The sequence below is a fragment of the Zea mays genome, chromosome 8 (genome assembly GCF_902167145.1).
Source record: "Zea mays cultivar B73 chromosome 8, Zm-B73-REFERENCE-NAM-5.0, whole genome shotgun sequence".
Classification (NCBI taxonomy): Eukaryota; Viridiplantae; Streptophyta; class Magnoliopsida; order Poales; family Poaceae; genus Zea; species Zea mays.
Window position 1 is genome coordinate 180,411,873 of NC_050103.1, and position 13,785 is coordinate 180,425,657.

The following is a 13,785-nucleotide window of genomic DNA, read 5'->3' on the forward strand; positions in this document are numbered from 1 at the left end:
ACACCTATTGCGTAGCTGTGCCCTCTCCATTTCCATCGAGTGCATCATCGCCTCCTATCCTGTCTCTTCGCTTGTGGAGTGTGGACTTGTGGTTACAGTGTTACGCAGTACCCAGGGCGACCACGACGTTACCGAGACAAACCGACACAAGTTGACAGCCCAGTGGGCCGTTCAGCCGTCGTCAAGCAAACTGTCTCGCCTCGTCTCGCCCTGGACTGCGTCCTTCCTGCCGTGCCCAGTGGGTATATAAGCCCAGACCGCCCGCCCGAAGCCGCCAGCAGACGACTACGAGCGGCGGCGCCGCCTCGGCACCCTGACCTCCCCCACCGGAATGGACGGCCATGCTGCACGTTTTCTCGCCGCCGTCGTGACCGAGCCGCTTGCAGTCGGCGATGAGCTCTATTCGATGCGTCCTATCGAGGTGGAGGACCCCCTGCCCTCCTGTATGGACGGCCAGGCGCTACCTCTTGGCGGCGTCGTGCGGAATACAATTACCGTGTCCGACGTGCTGCAGCCCACGGGCGAGGTGGTGGAGGAGGACGCCCTGCTTGTCGCGCCTGACATCGTTAAGGGCGAGGTGGAGGAGGAGGATGCCCTACCCGTCGCGACCGACATCGTCAACGGCGTCTCTTTGGATGGCCCAGAGGCTGGCAGTGGTGGCGTCGTGCTCACCTAAGAGCTCCGCGACCGCATCTTTAAGCTGGTACGTTCTCTGTGGACCTTCTCTGCGCAACTTCTCTTCCTATATGCTCTGTTCCTTCTCAATACGTTTCCTAAATTTCTCTGTGGTCGTAAAGGCTTCTACAACTTCCTACGGACGAGTTTCTGTTGAAATATGTGGAAAAAAAACAAGAAGGGCTTTGGTAAGTATTCGTTGCATTAGGTTATAAATTTTAGCATAGACACTGATAATGCAATGCTGACTAGTTCAGATATTCTAGTTACTTAGCTGTGTAGAGTGTGACTATGAGACTGTAGTTCAGTAGTTGTAACAGAGTGCCTGGATTCCTGGAATTCTTTTTGGTGTTCAGTATTCAGGATGTGTTTTACTGCGTATTTTAATTTGTTCCACATCACAATTTTTTCCCTCTAAAATCCTTGGATTAAAATATCCGGTTCTTCAGCATTGATCAATGTGCAGCCCTTGTTCTCCTGTAGTGTTTTTCCCTGCATTTAAAACACCAGTGGTTAAATTTGCTCTAGCAATCGTACATGCGGAATGGAGATGAAAATGATGAAATATGACAGGTACTTATGATGAGGCCTTTGCTTTGGTACTCCTGGTGCAGCTTTCTTTAAGTTGTGCCGAGAAGCTTGTTTAGATCTCTGTGAATGCCAAATTTATTGATTTCTGATTCACTCCGTTCCACTAAGAAAACTATGGACCGTGGAATCTTTTGATTGAGCAATCACATAGTGCTTGCTAACTATTTCTAGCCCTTTGATACTTTTGCATGTGTGTTACTGAGACATCCTATCTTGGTTTTGCGACCATTAAAATATGCAAATCTTACCCCATAAGTGACAAACGTTGCCTGGTTATCTGTCATGGTAACTATATTTTTGACATCGCCGAGAAATGATATGTACCTTACTCATCTGACTTGTCCCTTACACTTACACCCACCACATTTGATCAAACCGAATGTTTACTACCTTTGAGGTTGGCGGCATGAGTGTGTCACATATAAAGGATATTTTATATTCCCCAAAACTACAGTTAGACAAATTTCTATAATTGATCACATATAGGATGTAAATTCTATGTTTAGTGTAGTTTCAGGGACACTGTATTTGGTGTTCCCATTCTCAGTTTTTTTAGCCAGAGTCTCAAACTTTACGCAAGGTCATAATATGGTCCGAACAAAAAAACATTCTATTATATAAAGCAGGCATTCAAAACGACACCTAACTTATGTGGTGTCCTCTCAATGGTGAGGACTTACCTGAATAGTTTGCACTGAACTGATGTTTTGTTGGTATTGGTTGGTTTTGATTTAGGTTTTGTGTTAATACTTCTCTCTCTTTTTATAGCTTATGATTTTAAGGGTGAAAACGAGATGTATATAGGCCTGCAAATGGGGTGGGTGTAAATGGGTATTTTAGATGGGTTTAAGAAATGGTTTTGTTTTGGTGGGTTGTGATGGGTTTTAATTATTAACGGGTTGGGTTGGGTGGGTTTATTTTATATTGCGGGTCAAAATGGTGGATACCCATGGGTATAGATGGATTTGTATAGGTATAGGTTTCTATGAGTATTCACCAATCAGACTACCACCTTAATCAGTACCATTTTATTTCAGGTTTAGAGAAGTCTTTGATTTCTTTAGTCACACACATCACACTATACTATACCATTTTATTTAAAAATGTGAACTACTATAAAGTTGTATAACTTTTTGATATCTACAAATTCTATTTTAATAGTTTCTACATCCGAGACCGCTTACAAAATTTGAATTTTAAATTTGAAAACTTCACACAAATTTTTTAATAATAAGATGATTTCAAATAAAAAGGTGACAATTACAAAGTTTCATAACATTTCAAGACCTACAACTTTTATTTTGGTGGTTTTTCCATCTGAGGTAGTTTGAAAAATTTAAAATTCAAAATTCAAACATAGTTTTGCATGGCAAGATGATTTCAAACCAAAACATTGTCAACTACAAAGTTTCATAACTCTTTAATACCTACAACTTTCATGTTGTTGGTTTTTTCTTTCGAGGTTGTTTTCAAATTCAAATTTTAAATTTTTTAAATTCAGGCATAGTTTTCGTTGACAATATGACTTCAAATGAAAAAGTTGTCAACTACAAACTTCTATAACTTTTCAAGATCTAAAAAGTTTATTTTGGTTGTTTGATCATTTGTTCATCTCACATGATAGTTCTAACAATATGCACAAATTCTATATATATCTCTCGTAGTTCCATAAACTATGAGAGAGATAGGTTTTATGAACAAATTTATTTTTAGTTTATCATATAAAGAAATGTTTAAAATATAAAATGTACATCATGATGAGTTATACAAATTTGTAGTTGAAAACTTTTTCATTTAAATTAATTTACTACTTTAAAATGTGTATGCAGTTGGCTTGATGTGAGACAATAAGCTAAACCCACGGGTTTTCCATGGGTTTCCACCCAATTACGGGTTGGTTTTGGATCAATAATGTTATTGGATGGGTTGGGTTTAACTTCCCTCTAGTATTTTTGGTTGGGTGTGGGATGGATATCAAAGTAATTAGATTTGGGTATGGGTGGGAGTGGATTGGATTTTTTGCCATTAGCAGGCCTAGATGTATACAAACGGATACTAGGTCATCCCGTATCCTACCCTTAATATAATTCTCTCGGATACAAGATCAGTATAGATAGTTAAAATTCGGGACAAATACAAGATAGAATCGGGTAATAATTTGGGCGGGTAAGAAACGAATATTGGATATCAATCGGCTAGATAACTGATATTAATCGGATAGTCCATCCCGATTTCATTAATTGCCCAACCGTGCAACAAACCAATAGAATAAGAAGTACGTAACCATGTATATGATAGCTCTAATATAAAAAAAGTATACCGACAAAAATGACATCATGCAGTTCAAAATGACTAATCAGACAAACCAACAACACAATTTTAAAAACAGCAGCATATCCCATGTTTCGGTCATAATCCACAAGTATATAACAGATAGTTAATAGTTGACATTAATTAACATGTTGAAGTGATCAACATTTTCACTAAATGTATGATTACAAGATCATTGTTCACTTGAAATAACATTGCACCTTCACAAACTACACTACTAATCACTGAAGCAAGGCCTGCTACGGTGCTACCACTACCAGCTACCATGTGGAATAAAAAAAAAATCAAAATACATACTGATCCGAGGACCGGACTCCGGAGGACGACGATGGCAGGAGGAGCGAGCTGCTAGCAGCCGAGATCCGAGGACGGAGGACGGAGGACCGAGGAGGTGGGGTCACGGGGACCGGGGAGCCGGCCAATCGGGGATGCGACTCAGCGACTGCGCTGCGTGGCTGGCTGCTGGCCGGATCCGGATGTGCTACGCCGGGCGCCGGCGCCACTGCATGCGTGCGATGGTGATGCGAGGCACTGAGGCACACGCTGGCGTCTGCTAGGTTTTACCGGACAGAGCAGAGACAGCCAGACAGAGCAGAGTAACAGACTCAGCCACGGACTCGTGTACCCGTATCCTACCGGAAGGATTCAGGTATTTGCCCGGTATTGATGTTTCCGGATTCAGAATTATATTAACTAGGTAGTACCGTATTTGTCCTGAAAACAAAATTATCCGTATCTGAAAATTCAGGTTTTTTATTAGTGTATCGGCTACTCGACCCGGGTACCCGTCCCGTTTTTACCCATAAAAGCTTTTGTGTGTGTTTCTGCATTAGATATTGGTGCACGAAGCTGTATTTTGTAAAATAAAAAAACATCACATGTTGGTTCTCTTCCATTGCACATTTGTGTCCTTTTGCTGGTTATCAAAATCAGAAGCATTAGCTAAAGAACAAGGCTACATCAGTTAACCACAGTTTATTGCTTTAGTGTTATATGTTTTATAAGTATATCTATACTATACTTAAAGCATCAGTTTCAACGGTCGTCATGCGTCATCTTTTTACAAATAACCCCTCACAGCTATTTCAAATTAATTCGCTGTACGACTATAGATGGCCAAACGGCGGCCTGGCACGGGCCAGACGTACGTGGGCCACAACTATGCCCCAGGCACGTCATGTCGGCCTGCTGACTGTGCTGGGCCAGCCCGTTAGGCCGTCGGTCCATTTGATTAAATCAATGTAAAATGTTAAAAAATAGTGCATGAAGTGGGGTTTAAAAACCATAGGAAGGGCGGGAGACATTAGGTGAAGTGGTGTAACCAGTACAATATAATGCTCAGATGTTTTTAATATTGAATATAAATTGTCTATATGTATATACGTTTTTTTAAAATAAAAAAAATATATAATCGTGTTAGGCCGAGGCAACAGCTCAAGCACGGCACGACGTTCTTGGCTCTTTTGCAAGCATTAGATCATTTCTGAGACCACATTGGCGCAATAGACTCCATGGTGTTTGAGGTTGCTGAATTGGATAGAGCAACAATGATTTGTCACACTAACAGTAAAAAAGATAGATCAAAATATGGAGTGATTGCTAAAGTAAAACATCAATACAATCTGGATGCGCTCCATATAAATTATGCTGGAATTATGTCATTTTATAATCTCTGTTCGTTCAGTTAGTCGTTGTGAACTCTTTTCTAATCGCTCACTTCATTGGCCGTGTTGTATCGATACATATTGGATGCAGTAAACAATAACATCAGTTAGCTAAATAAAAAAATATATGGAGAGCAGAGACAATCAATAAAAAATCTTGATTTTTTTATGGATAATTTACATGTAAACCGTCGCAACGCACGAACAACCGACTAGTTGAAATGAATGCACAACAACATTTGCTGCCACTAGATTATTCAAAAAATTATTCAATGGTGATTATACGGGGTAGGTCACAAGGGCTCTCGACGCAAAATAATATCTTATGTCCTATTTGTGGTTAGTGTTGTATTCTTTGTGATGATATGTTTTTTGCCCTCAAGGGGTTCCCCCGTCCATCCTTTTATATGCCAAGGAGGGGGTAAGGGGTAATGATTACCTGATAGGCATCTAGTCGGTTACCTATAAGAACTCGTGACTGAGTCAGTCCCAAGTTGTACATGAGCTGAATTCTATTCTTTTATAGAAGTGTACTTCTTTATCTGCTAGGACATTGTCATATCTGTTGGGATCTCAACCATATCTCCTATTCCAACAAGATCTTCACCATATTTACCTTTTAGAATCCTCGTGGATGTAGGTCCCCTCCTGGGCTTATTCATCGAGTGTGTATAATTTTAAAGCAAATTTCAAAATGACAATTGTATATTGATAACGGGAAAAACATAAAATATATGTATTGACCCTTAATCTGTCTTACAACAATATTACCTTAGGTTTTAGGCACTTTGAAAACAAATATATTGATACAAGTTTTTTTCTTAGAATTTTATATTATTTGAATAATTGTCGCTGGGAATTTGCAAAGAACCTTTTTCTGTACAAAATATGTTTATCGTTCCGAGGGAGATAGAGAGAGTATAAGTTTATTACCAAACAGGTAATAAAATTGCAAAAAGAATTTCAATTAAAAAAACTCCGATACAAATGTTACTACGTTACAAAGAACAAAAACGGTAGCTGCCCTCACTATTTACTTGGGCCACCTTGCTAATTCTATTACACTGAACCTGGCAATAGTAAGAGATCTGGTCACACCGAAGGAAAAAGAAAAAAAAAAAGAAAGACCCTACAAAAATCAAGAGCCATCCAGATTTCCAGAGAAGAGATGTAATGCATCAAAAATAATTTACATGACAGATAAATTATCCTGGTGATTTCACCACAACTTGCACAATTAATACACCAAATCCAGATCAACATACAAAGAATCAACGCACATGTTAATGGAAGAATAAGAAGACCAAAAAAAAAGAAGGAAGAAAACATCCACAGAATCTGGAAATAAAAAATCATGATGCAATGTTCCCTCCATGTTAATGGTAAGTCGGACTGCACATCGGGCACGCATGGACTGGCTCGCTAGCTCATGAGCTCCTTCTCAGCGCGCACCACCGGTGGTGGCGGCCCATGGTCAGAAGCGGCGGCGCCGCCGGCTGACATCCTGAGGTTCTGCTGGTCGTAGACCCGGCGCAGCCTCTGGATCTCCTTCTTGAGCTCCTCTTGATGAGCTGAAGAAATATACATAGGGTAGGTAGTATACGGACCATTAGCTGACGGAGAAATTACGAAGCATGAGATGAGACGCACTACTACGTACAGTACTTACCGTCCTTGAAAATCTTGTCCTGGGCAAGAGCTGCGATCCGCTGCTTGAGGTGGCTGTTGCCGACGCTCAGTATGGTCCGCTGCTGGTCCAGAAACGCCACGCGAGGGGACAGCACCGACACCTCGTTCTGCAGGCAGGCGCAGGGCAAACAGACGGTCGGTTTACAAAGTTACAACAACACAACATCTCGCCTCGCAGAGCAATAGCAATAGCAATAGCAAGCAAGCAAGCAACTCCGACAAAATTCTTCACACGCGGCACTGGTGACGAGACCAAAAACCAAAAACTATTCCCATGCATGCATGTTCTTGGAGTGGTCTAGATTTTTTTTTGCGCCCCCCTTGCACTCTGGCTTCAGGTTCCAGCAGACGTGCAGTACTACATGTGCGGCTGAATCGAGTCGTCTGGAACAGGGCTCAGCGTGTGCGGCCGCAGCAAGTTAGCAGAACCGGACAGTAATTAACTGCGGAACCTTTGATCTATCTGTATACCAAGCTAGCTAGCGCCATGCATGTGCAGCAATTAGAGATGGCCACACGGGCCGCCCGGCCCTGCCCGGGCCCGGTGAAGCCCGACCAAAAACCGGGCCGGGCCTACTGAGCCTGCAGGCTCAATTTTCTGTCCAAGTCCAGCCCGCAGCGGGCCTAAACGGGCCGGGTCGGTCCGTTTAGCACGAAAAACGGGCCGAAAAGCGGGCTAAACGAGTCGGTAAGCACGTTTTAGTGTAAAAAAACGGGCTTAACGGGCCGTGCCGGGCTTGCCCGCCGTGCCTAGTTTCCTGTCCAAGCCCGCCCGCTTATTCGTACCGTGTCGGGCTCGGGCCGGGTCCAAAAAGTGGGCTTCGTGCCGGGCTCACGGGTCTCGTGCTTATTGGCCATCTATAGCAGCAATAATGAATATATATATTATTGTATTCATCCAAGCGTAAAAAGCAATGCCAGTACTGTCCAACCAGTAACACGCTAGCTAACTACCAACCAAGCGACCGGATCTTGCGCGAGGAGGTTCGTTCTCTACCAGCTCGGTGAGACGGTGACACACACACACACACGCAGAGAGAGACACACAGGGACCACCTCCAGGCCATGCAGGATGCAGAGGCATGTGCGCTTGGATCATGGCACTACGTGGGGTTTGGTACGTACCGCGCGCATGCACAGCACAGGACACGGGAGAAGCTAGGAGAGCGCGTCCTTATTGCTTTGCTTCTATGATCCATACCGGCCGGCCGGCCTTCACACGCATGCACATGGGGGGCAAGGCATCACTCGCGACGCTGTTGCTATTGCTAATGCTAGCCAGACTGTGCGCTGCATGCCGATCTATCTATCCATCCATCTACCCCTGCTGTTGGCGCCTACTACGCATGTCATGTGCTGAAACGAAGAGAAGTTACTCTATATACGTCCGTGGATTATGATATCGGTCGTGAGGGGATGTTGATGCATCAAGTGAGAATGCACGTTCTAGAGGTAGGGTCGTTTTGCAGGTCTGGGCTTGACAATCGGCGGTGGTGCTTAGTGTTGGTGCACACGACTTTTTTTGACAGTGTATCTAGCTCCTTCTATCTTTCTTTTCTTTTACATTAATAACAGGGTACCCTTATTACAATGGCTGAATCTATCAGAATTTCTGGGCTTGCAGAGACCGAATAACATCTCATCTCGAGCTGAAGCTTCCCGCCATAATCGTCTAAGAGAAGTTTTTTTTTTCAGACCATTTTGTTCCACGGCATGGATGCAAATGCATCATGCATGCGCGCGCGTCCTTATCGATCTAGGACGTTTGACGGAGAGCTGCTAAATCGTGCTTGCACAATTGCACATGTATGTACGTAGTAATTTCTTGCGCAATGTCCATTATTATATGCATGCTAGTGTTTACGCTGAAGGTAGAATATAATTGGATTATTTACGCTGAGCAAGAATGCAGTCGTAGAAGCTTCATATACGTACTATCGATATTATGTATAGTAATTGTGCGTGTATACGTACCTGCAGTGTTGTGACGCTGCGCTCGAGCTCGGAGATGTACTGCAGCTTCCTCACCCGCGACCTCTGAGCCGACTGCCGGTTGGCAAGGATCCTGCCAGAATTTCAAGCCCGCCGGCCGCGTTTCAGTCCACAGATCAAGATGGATTACCTACCGCCTGCAGGAGAAACGCATTGTTTGCCTGCGCACAATTACGGGCGGCGCACGCATGGTGTGCTAGCTCGTTCGATCGGGCTCACCTCTTCACCCTCTTAGGGTCCCGGATGAGCTCCGTGGAGGCGACGACGGCAGCTTGTCCTCCAGTCGCCGCCGGCGCTTGCGCATCCACGACTCCGTTCTGCTCGCCGCCGCCACTGCCGGTGGAGGGAGCGCCTCCCGCCGGGCCGCCGCGCGCGCCACGCTTATCGCCGTCGCTGTCGCTGCTGCCGCCGTTCTCGGACCCGGCCGCGGACGACCCGCCTCCGCCGGCCTCGTCGGGTGGGAACATGGACAGGAGCTGGTCGTCGTCGAGCCGGTCGAACTCGCCGGCCCCGCCGTCGGCCGGCGCCACCTCGACGAAGGCGACCGAGTCGCTGAGCGACCTGCGGTGCGCGCCCCGCCGCGCCGCCGCGAACTCGGCGAAGTCGTCCGCCCACGCCGCCGCCGCGCCGTGCTGGCCCCCCTCGGGCCAGTGGTGCACCTCGGTCGGGATCCTGGGCGGCAGCTGCTGCGCCATGCAATGCAACCGGCGGCTGGCCTCGCGCGAACAATGTGCGCGGCGGCTCTCGGTCTTAGCCGCGCCGCCAGCAGTGCGTGCTCTCGCTAGCTCTTGCGATTTGGCGCCGGCGCCTGCTGGAGTTTGGTTTTATATATAGTGGTGCTGTGCAGTAGCCGGGCGGGCAGCTTGTGCCGGGGCGAGGACGAGCGAGGGGCATGGAGACGGATGGGAATTGGAACCGGAGGGTCAGTCACATGGGACGAGACTTTTGGAACATGAGGACAGCCTGCGCCAGCTAGCTAGCTAGCGATCCAGTGGAGTGGACGCTCGTTTCGAGTGGCAGCGAAAGCTGAAAAGGGGCAGAGGCAGGCAGTTATGTAGGTGGGCAGGGAATCCCCGTCCACGTGCCGCTGTCCGCCCGCCCGCCCGCGGATCCACCGCTCCTCCCTCGTTTGCTGCCTTGGGCGAGCCGCGAGCGTGGCGACACTGCGGGCGGGCGCTAGAAACGGACCAGCGAGCGGTTGTTGTGCCGCCTAAAAATGGCCGCGTCACTGTCGCCATGCAACGACCGTGGCGCGGGCAGTGGCACGGGTGGGATCGTGTGATGCCGGCCGCCGGTACTTGAAACCAAGCGATTATTTAGGCAATTAGCTAGGGAGAGCGATTACATGCATGTCGTTGTGTTGATCACATGCCGGGACACGAGCTTCGTTTTCATGCAGGGCGCCGTGTCACGAGGATGCGCCCTGCTGGACCACCGCCATGGATGGCCGAGTGATGGCCGGCTTGATTTGTTTGGTGGTGACTGGTGACTTGTGAGCAGGCGATTCTCCATGCCGAGGTGAATCGGAGGTAGCGGCGGCGGAGATGGAGCTGGGTGAGTGCCTAGCACTGCCGGTACAAGAAGCAAACGAAAGTCGCCTGGTCGGCCGTGTCCTCGTCTGGAGCCTGGAGGTTGGAAGGGCGCCTTCACTTGCTTCCATAGTCTGCGCTGCGGTTCGTGTCAGAGATCTACGTAAATAAACAACGGACCCTTTGGTGGCAGCTTTGCGCCCCAAAAACCACTGCGCCCGTATCGTTCCGGCAGACAGCAGCATGTTCGCAAATCCCCTCGGGATCAGAGATCTAACCGTGTGTCCGTCTTTTTCCTCGCCGTCGCTGTCTCTCGCCACTCGGGCTCCCTACTAAGCGCGCTTTCCCTGTTCGGCAGCCAGGATCCAAACCAGTCAGTAACAAAGCCAGCCCAGGATCAAGTGAATCATAGGTTGTCACTCATTCCTGTCACCAGCTCGTTTCCAGATTCGGAACCAGTCCGGAAGGTAGGTGACCTGGACTCGTTCCGGGCCGAGGATTGAGGGATGGGAATTAAAATCAGGCGGGTTTGTTAAACGAACAACTCTAGGAGACTGGACCAAATTCTAAACTGGACTGATTCGTTCCTGCCGGAATGAGGCACGGAATGGGCTTATCCAGCCAAAACTAACGAGGCCTTAGAGTGTTTGGTTGCCCCAACTAAAGTTTAGTTTATTTAGCATCGAATGTTTTAGTCTAATTATAAAACTAATTACACAGATATTGACTAAAAGATAAAATAGACTTATTAAACCTAATTAAGTCTTTATTTAATATTTGTAATTAATATTTAAATAGTTGATGAGATAGGAACTAAACTTTAGCTAGGGCCTAGAAGATACACGAGTTTCAGGATCCAGGAAAGTAGGAAACCGAGTGGCATCTATAGGTTGCCAATGAATCGTGCCTGAGACCAGACCATCATATGCCGTGTCATTTTCGTCGGGACGAAGCACGACACTATTACACGTCGGGTAGTGTCGTGCCATCACGTGGGCATGAGGATTGGCCCAAACACAGCACTGTTGATTTATCTAGATCCTGCAGACAGGTAGTGCTGGCCCAGGACCTGCTCGCTCCATACAGTGTACGACGGGAACTGCAGAAATCATAGATTCATAGTTTAGAAACGGTAGGAATCAGATTCAGATTGAAATACCCGAATGCAGTGAACAGAATTAGCAGCTTCAGTTTGATTACTGTCTTGATGGGCCATGTGTAGGTCTCTCTTGTGGCCCACTATCTAATTTGTGTCGTGGCTAGTGTGCCTAGCACGATGTAATCTATGTCATGGTTTTTTATGTGAGCCCGTGCTGGGCCGTGTCGGGTGGCCCATTTACACTACTGTCGCTGGTGTAGCTGCGGAAAAGAAAAAAAAGGCTTGTGACGGCCGACGACGGGGCACGCGGGTGGGCTAGTCGGCGGCGAGGATGCTGGGGGGTCGCCGCCGCCGCTGGATCCTGCTCGAGACTCTGCTGCCAGTGACTGGCGTGCTAGGCCGTTTGGTGAAAGTAAAAGCGAAACGAACGAGCGCAATTCGGATTCTGTTCCGGCCGCTATGCAAAGGTCGGCCGCTGACTATTAATTCTGTCAATCGGCTCTTCCTAGACACGTGTGTGGCTCAGTGATGCGACTAATCACCGTCCCGTCGGTTTCTGGCTGGGGCACCCACCACCCAGTCTATCTCACGCCTCGCTTTTGTTACTCCCAACCCAACCGATAAGAGCTCTTGTCGTTTATGCCAAGTTCAGGACGTGGACCATCCATCGATCGTGGAACAAGTTGGGCGAGCATGCGTGGGCAAATATCTGCGTGTTGGAAATTAGCTATACTCCCAATTAAGACTCCAGCTTGCATGTACGTACACCAGCCAGCTAACTCTCTGCTGATGCAGCACCTGTGGTGCTGACTGCTACATCTGTTAAGTTCAGTCCGCCTCTCGTTTCAGATAAACTCTACTGGTTTCCTTTTGCCCATCATGATAAACTCTATACTAGAGTTGTTCAGCGTAACAAAGCTATACCGTCTTTAACACATGTTTCTTTTAGGTGCGGATCTTTTTTTTTTTTTTTTTGGTCCCGCTCATGGTGCTTACTTGATTCTCTGTCACTCTTACGGCCGGTCTTCCCACCAAATCTCTCTATCCGATCCGGCCAGGTTCCAGGAAAGAAAGAAAGAAAGAGTCATGATCTCAGGGGAAAAAGTGTAATCTAATTACAGATGATACAGGCATACAGCCGCTGTCTCTACAGATGAGATAGTCTGAACACTGTACAGACTGCTACTTGTCCTGGTGCGATGCCATTGTACTACCTAATTTAGCCCTGCTAGTGTTAGCCTAATAAGGTTAGATTACACAGTAGCAGTACTACTAATCATGGGTGGGAAGCATGGAATTGTTCTTATCTTTTGCTTTTATCCTTAATCTTCGATGGCCGAATCTATTCCTGCCATCGAACGGTTCAGATTGCACCGCCGCCGGAGCACAGACAAAACAACCGATTCCCCACTAAAACTTGGCCACTGCTAAACCAAAAACAAAAACGCTAGCTCGCCATGCTTATCTCGCTCTGCCCACAGCCACGGTGTACGCGGGAGACGCCTCGTTTCTCTGCACATTCAAAATCAGCCACCGGGAGGGAGGCTGCACTGCACTGCACTATCCTATCCCACATGGAAATGGAACTCGATCTGGAACAATGCTCTCACGGTCACGAATCCGCCGACGAATTAATGGATGCCTGATCGTCCGGACCCATCCAGTCTAGTCTAGCAGCCCGTTGCCGTCACTCTCCTCCGGCGACCCAACCGAATTTTCTCGGCCCGGTACAGCGACGTCGCCGGCGACTTTCCAACTCACCCGCCGCAACTTTCGCGTCGGAGGGGGCAGCTTTTGCGTCGGACGGGCACTCGCGGCTGCCTGCTTTTCCTCCAGCAGATGCAGATGCAGATGCCAAGATCTCCAAGTAAAACAAGTGCGCAGAGAACCGGGCGGCGGGTCTGGACTCCTTTTTGGGCGACGGCGACGCGTCCGACCGCCTCCCTTCCTTCCTTCCTCCCTCTCTCTCTGACGCTGACGGCTGACCCCCGGCTGGCTGCCTGGCTGGTGCTGCGGTGTTGACTTGACTCCAGTGAGCGTTTGCGAGTGAGGAGCAGGAGGACCTGTGCATGATCGACTCCACACCCTGCTACTGGGACAAATGCGTGGTCTGGTCGCGGAAAAGAGGCGCTGGCGCGAGAGTCAACTTGCGCACGCGCGCATTCTACGACTGGTCCTTCCTTACTCGTACTACTACTCTACTAGTAAAAAATGA

The 13,785-nt window shown here is 47.4% G+C and overlaps 2 protein-coding genes across 2 annotated transcripts; one reads left to right on the forward strand and one right to left on the reverse strand.

Moving 5' to 3' along the window:
• The first annotated feature begins 212 nt into the window (after positions 1-212).
• Positions 213-1,511, forward strand: LOC103636640 (uncharacterized). The gene is made up of 2 exons (XM_008658996.4): positions 213-703; positions 798-1,511. The coding sequence occupies exon 1, from the start codon at positions 332-334 to the stop codon at positions 674-676; it is 345 nt and encodes a 114-aa protein (XP_008657218.1). The 5' UTR covers positions 213-331; the 3' UTR covers positions 677-703; positions 798-1,511.
• A 4,694-nt stretch (positions 1,512-6,205) lies between these two features.
• LOC103636641 (basic leucine zipper 6) lies at positions 6,206-9,941 on the reverse strand. The gene is made up of 4 exons (XM_008658997.4): positions 9,162-9,941; positions 8,925-9,015; positions 6,931-7,057; positions 6,206-6,832 (listed from the first exon to the last, which is right to left on the reverse strand). The coding sequence occupies exons 1-4, from the start codon at positions 9,635-9,637 to the stop codon at positions 6,684-6,686; spliced, it is 843 nt and encodes a 280-aa protein (XP_008657219.1). The 5' UTR covers positions 9,638-9,941; the 3' UTR covers positions 6,206-6,683.
• Positions 9,942-13,785: the final 3,844 nt, after the last annotated feature.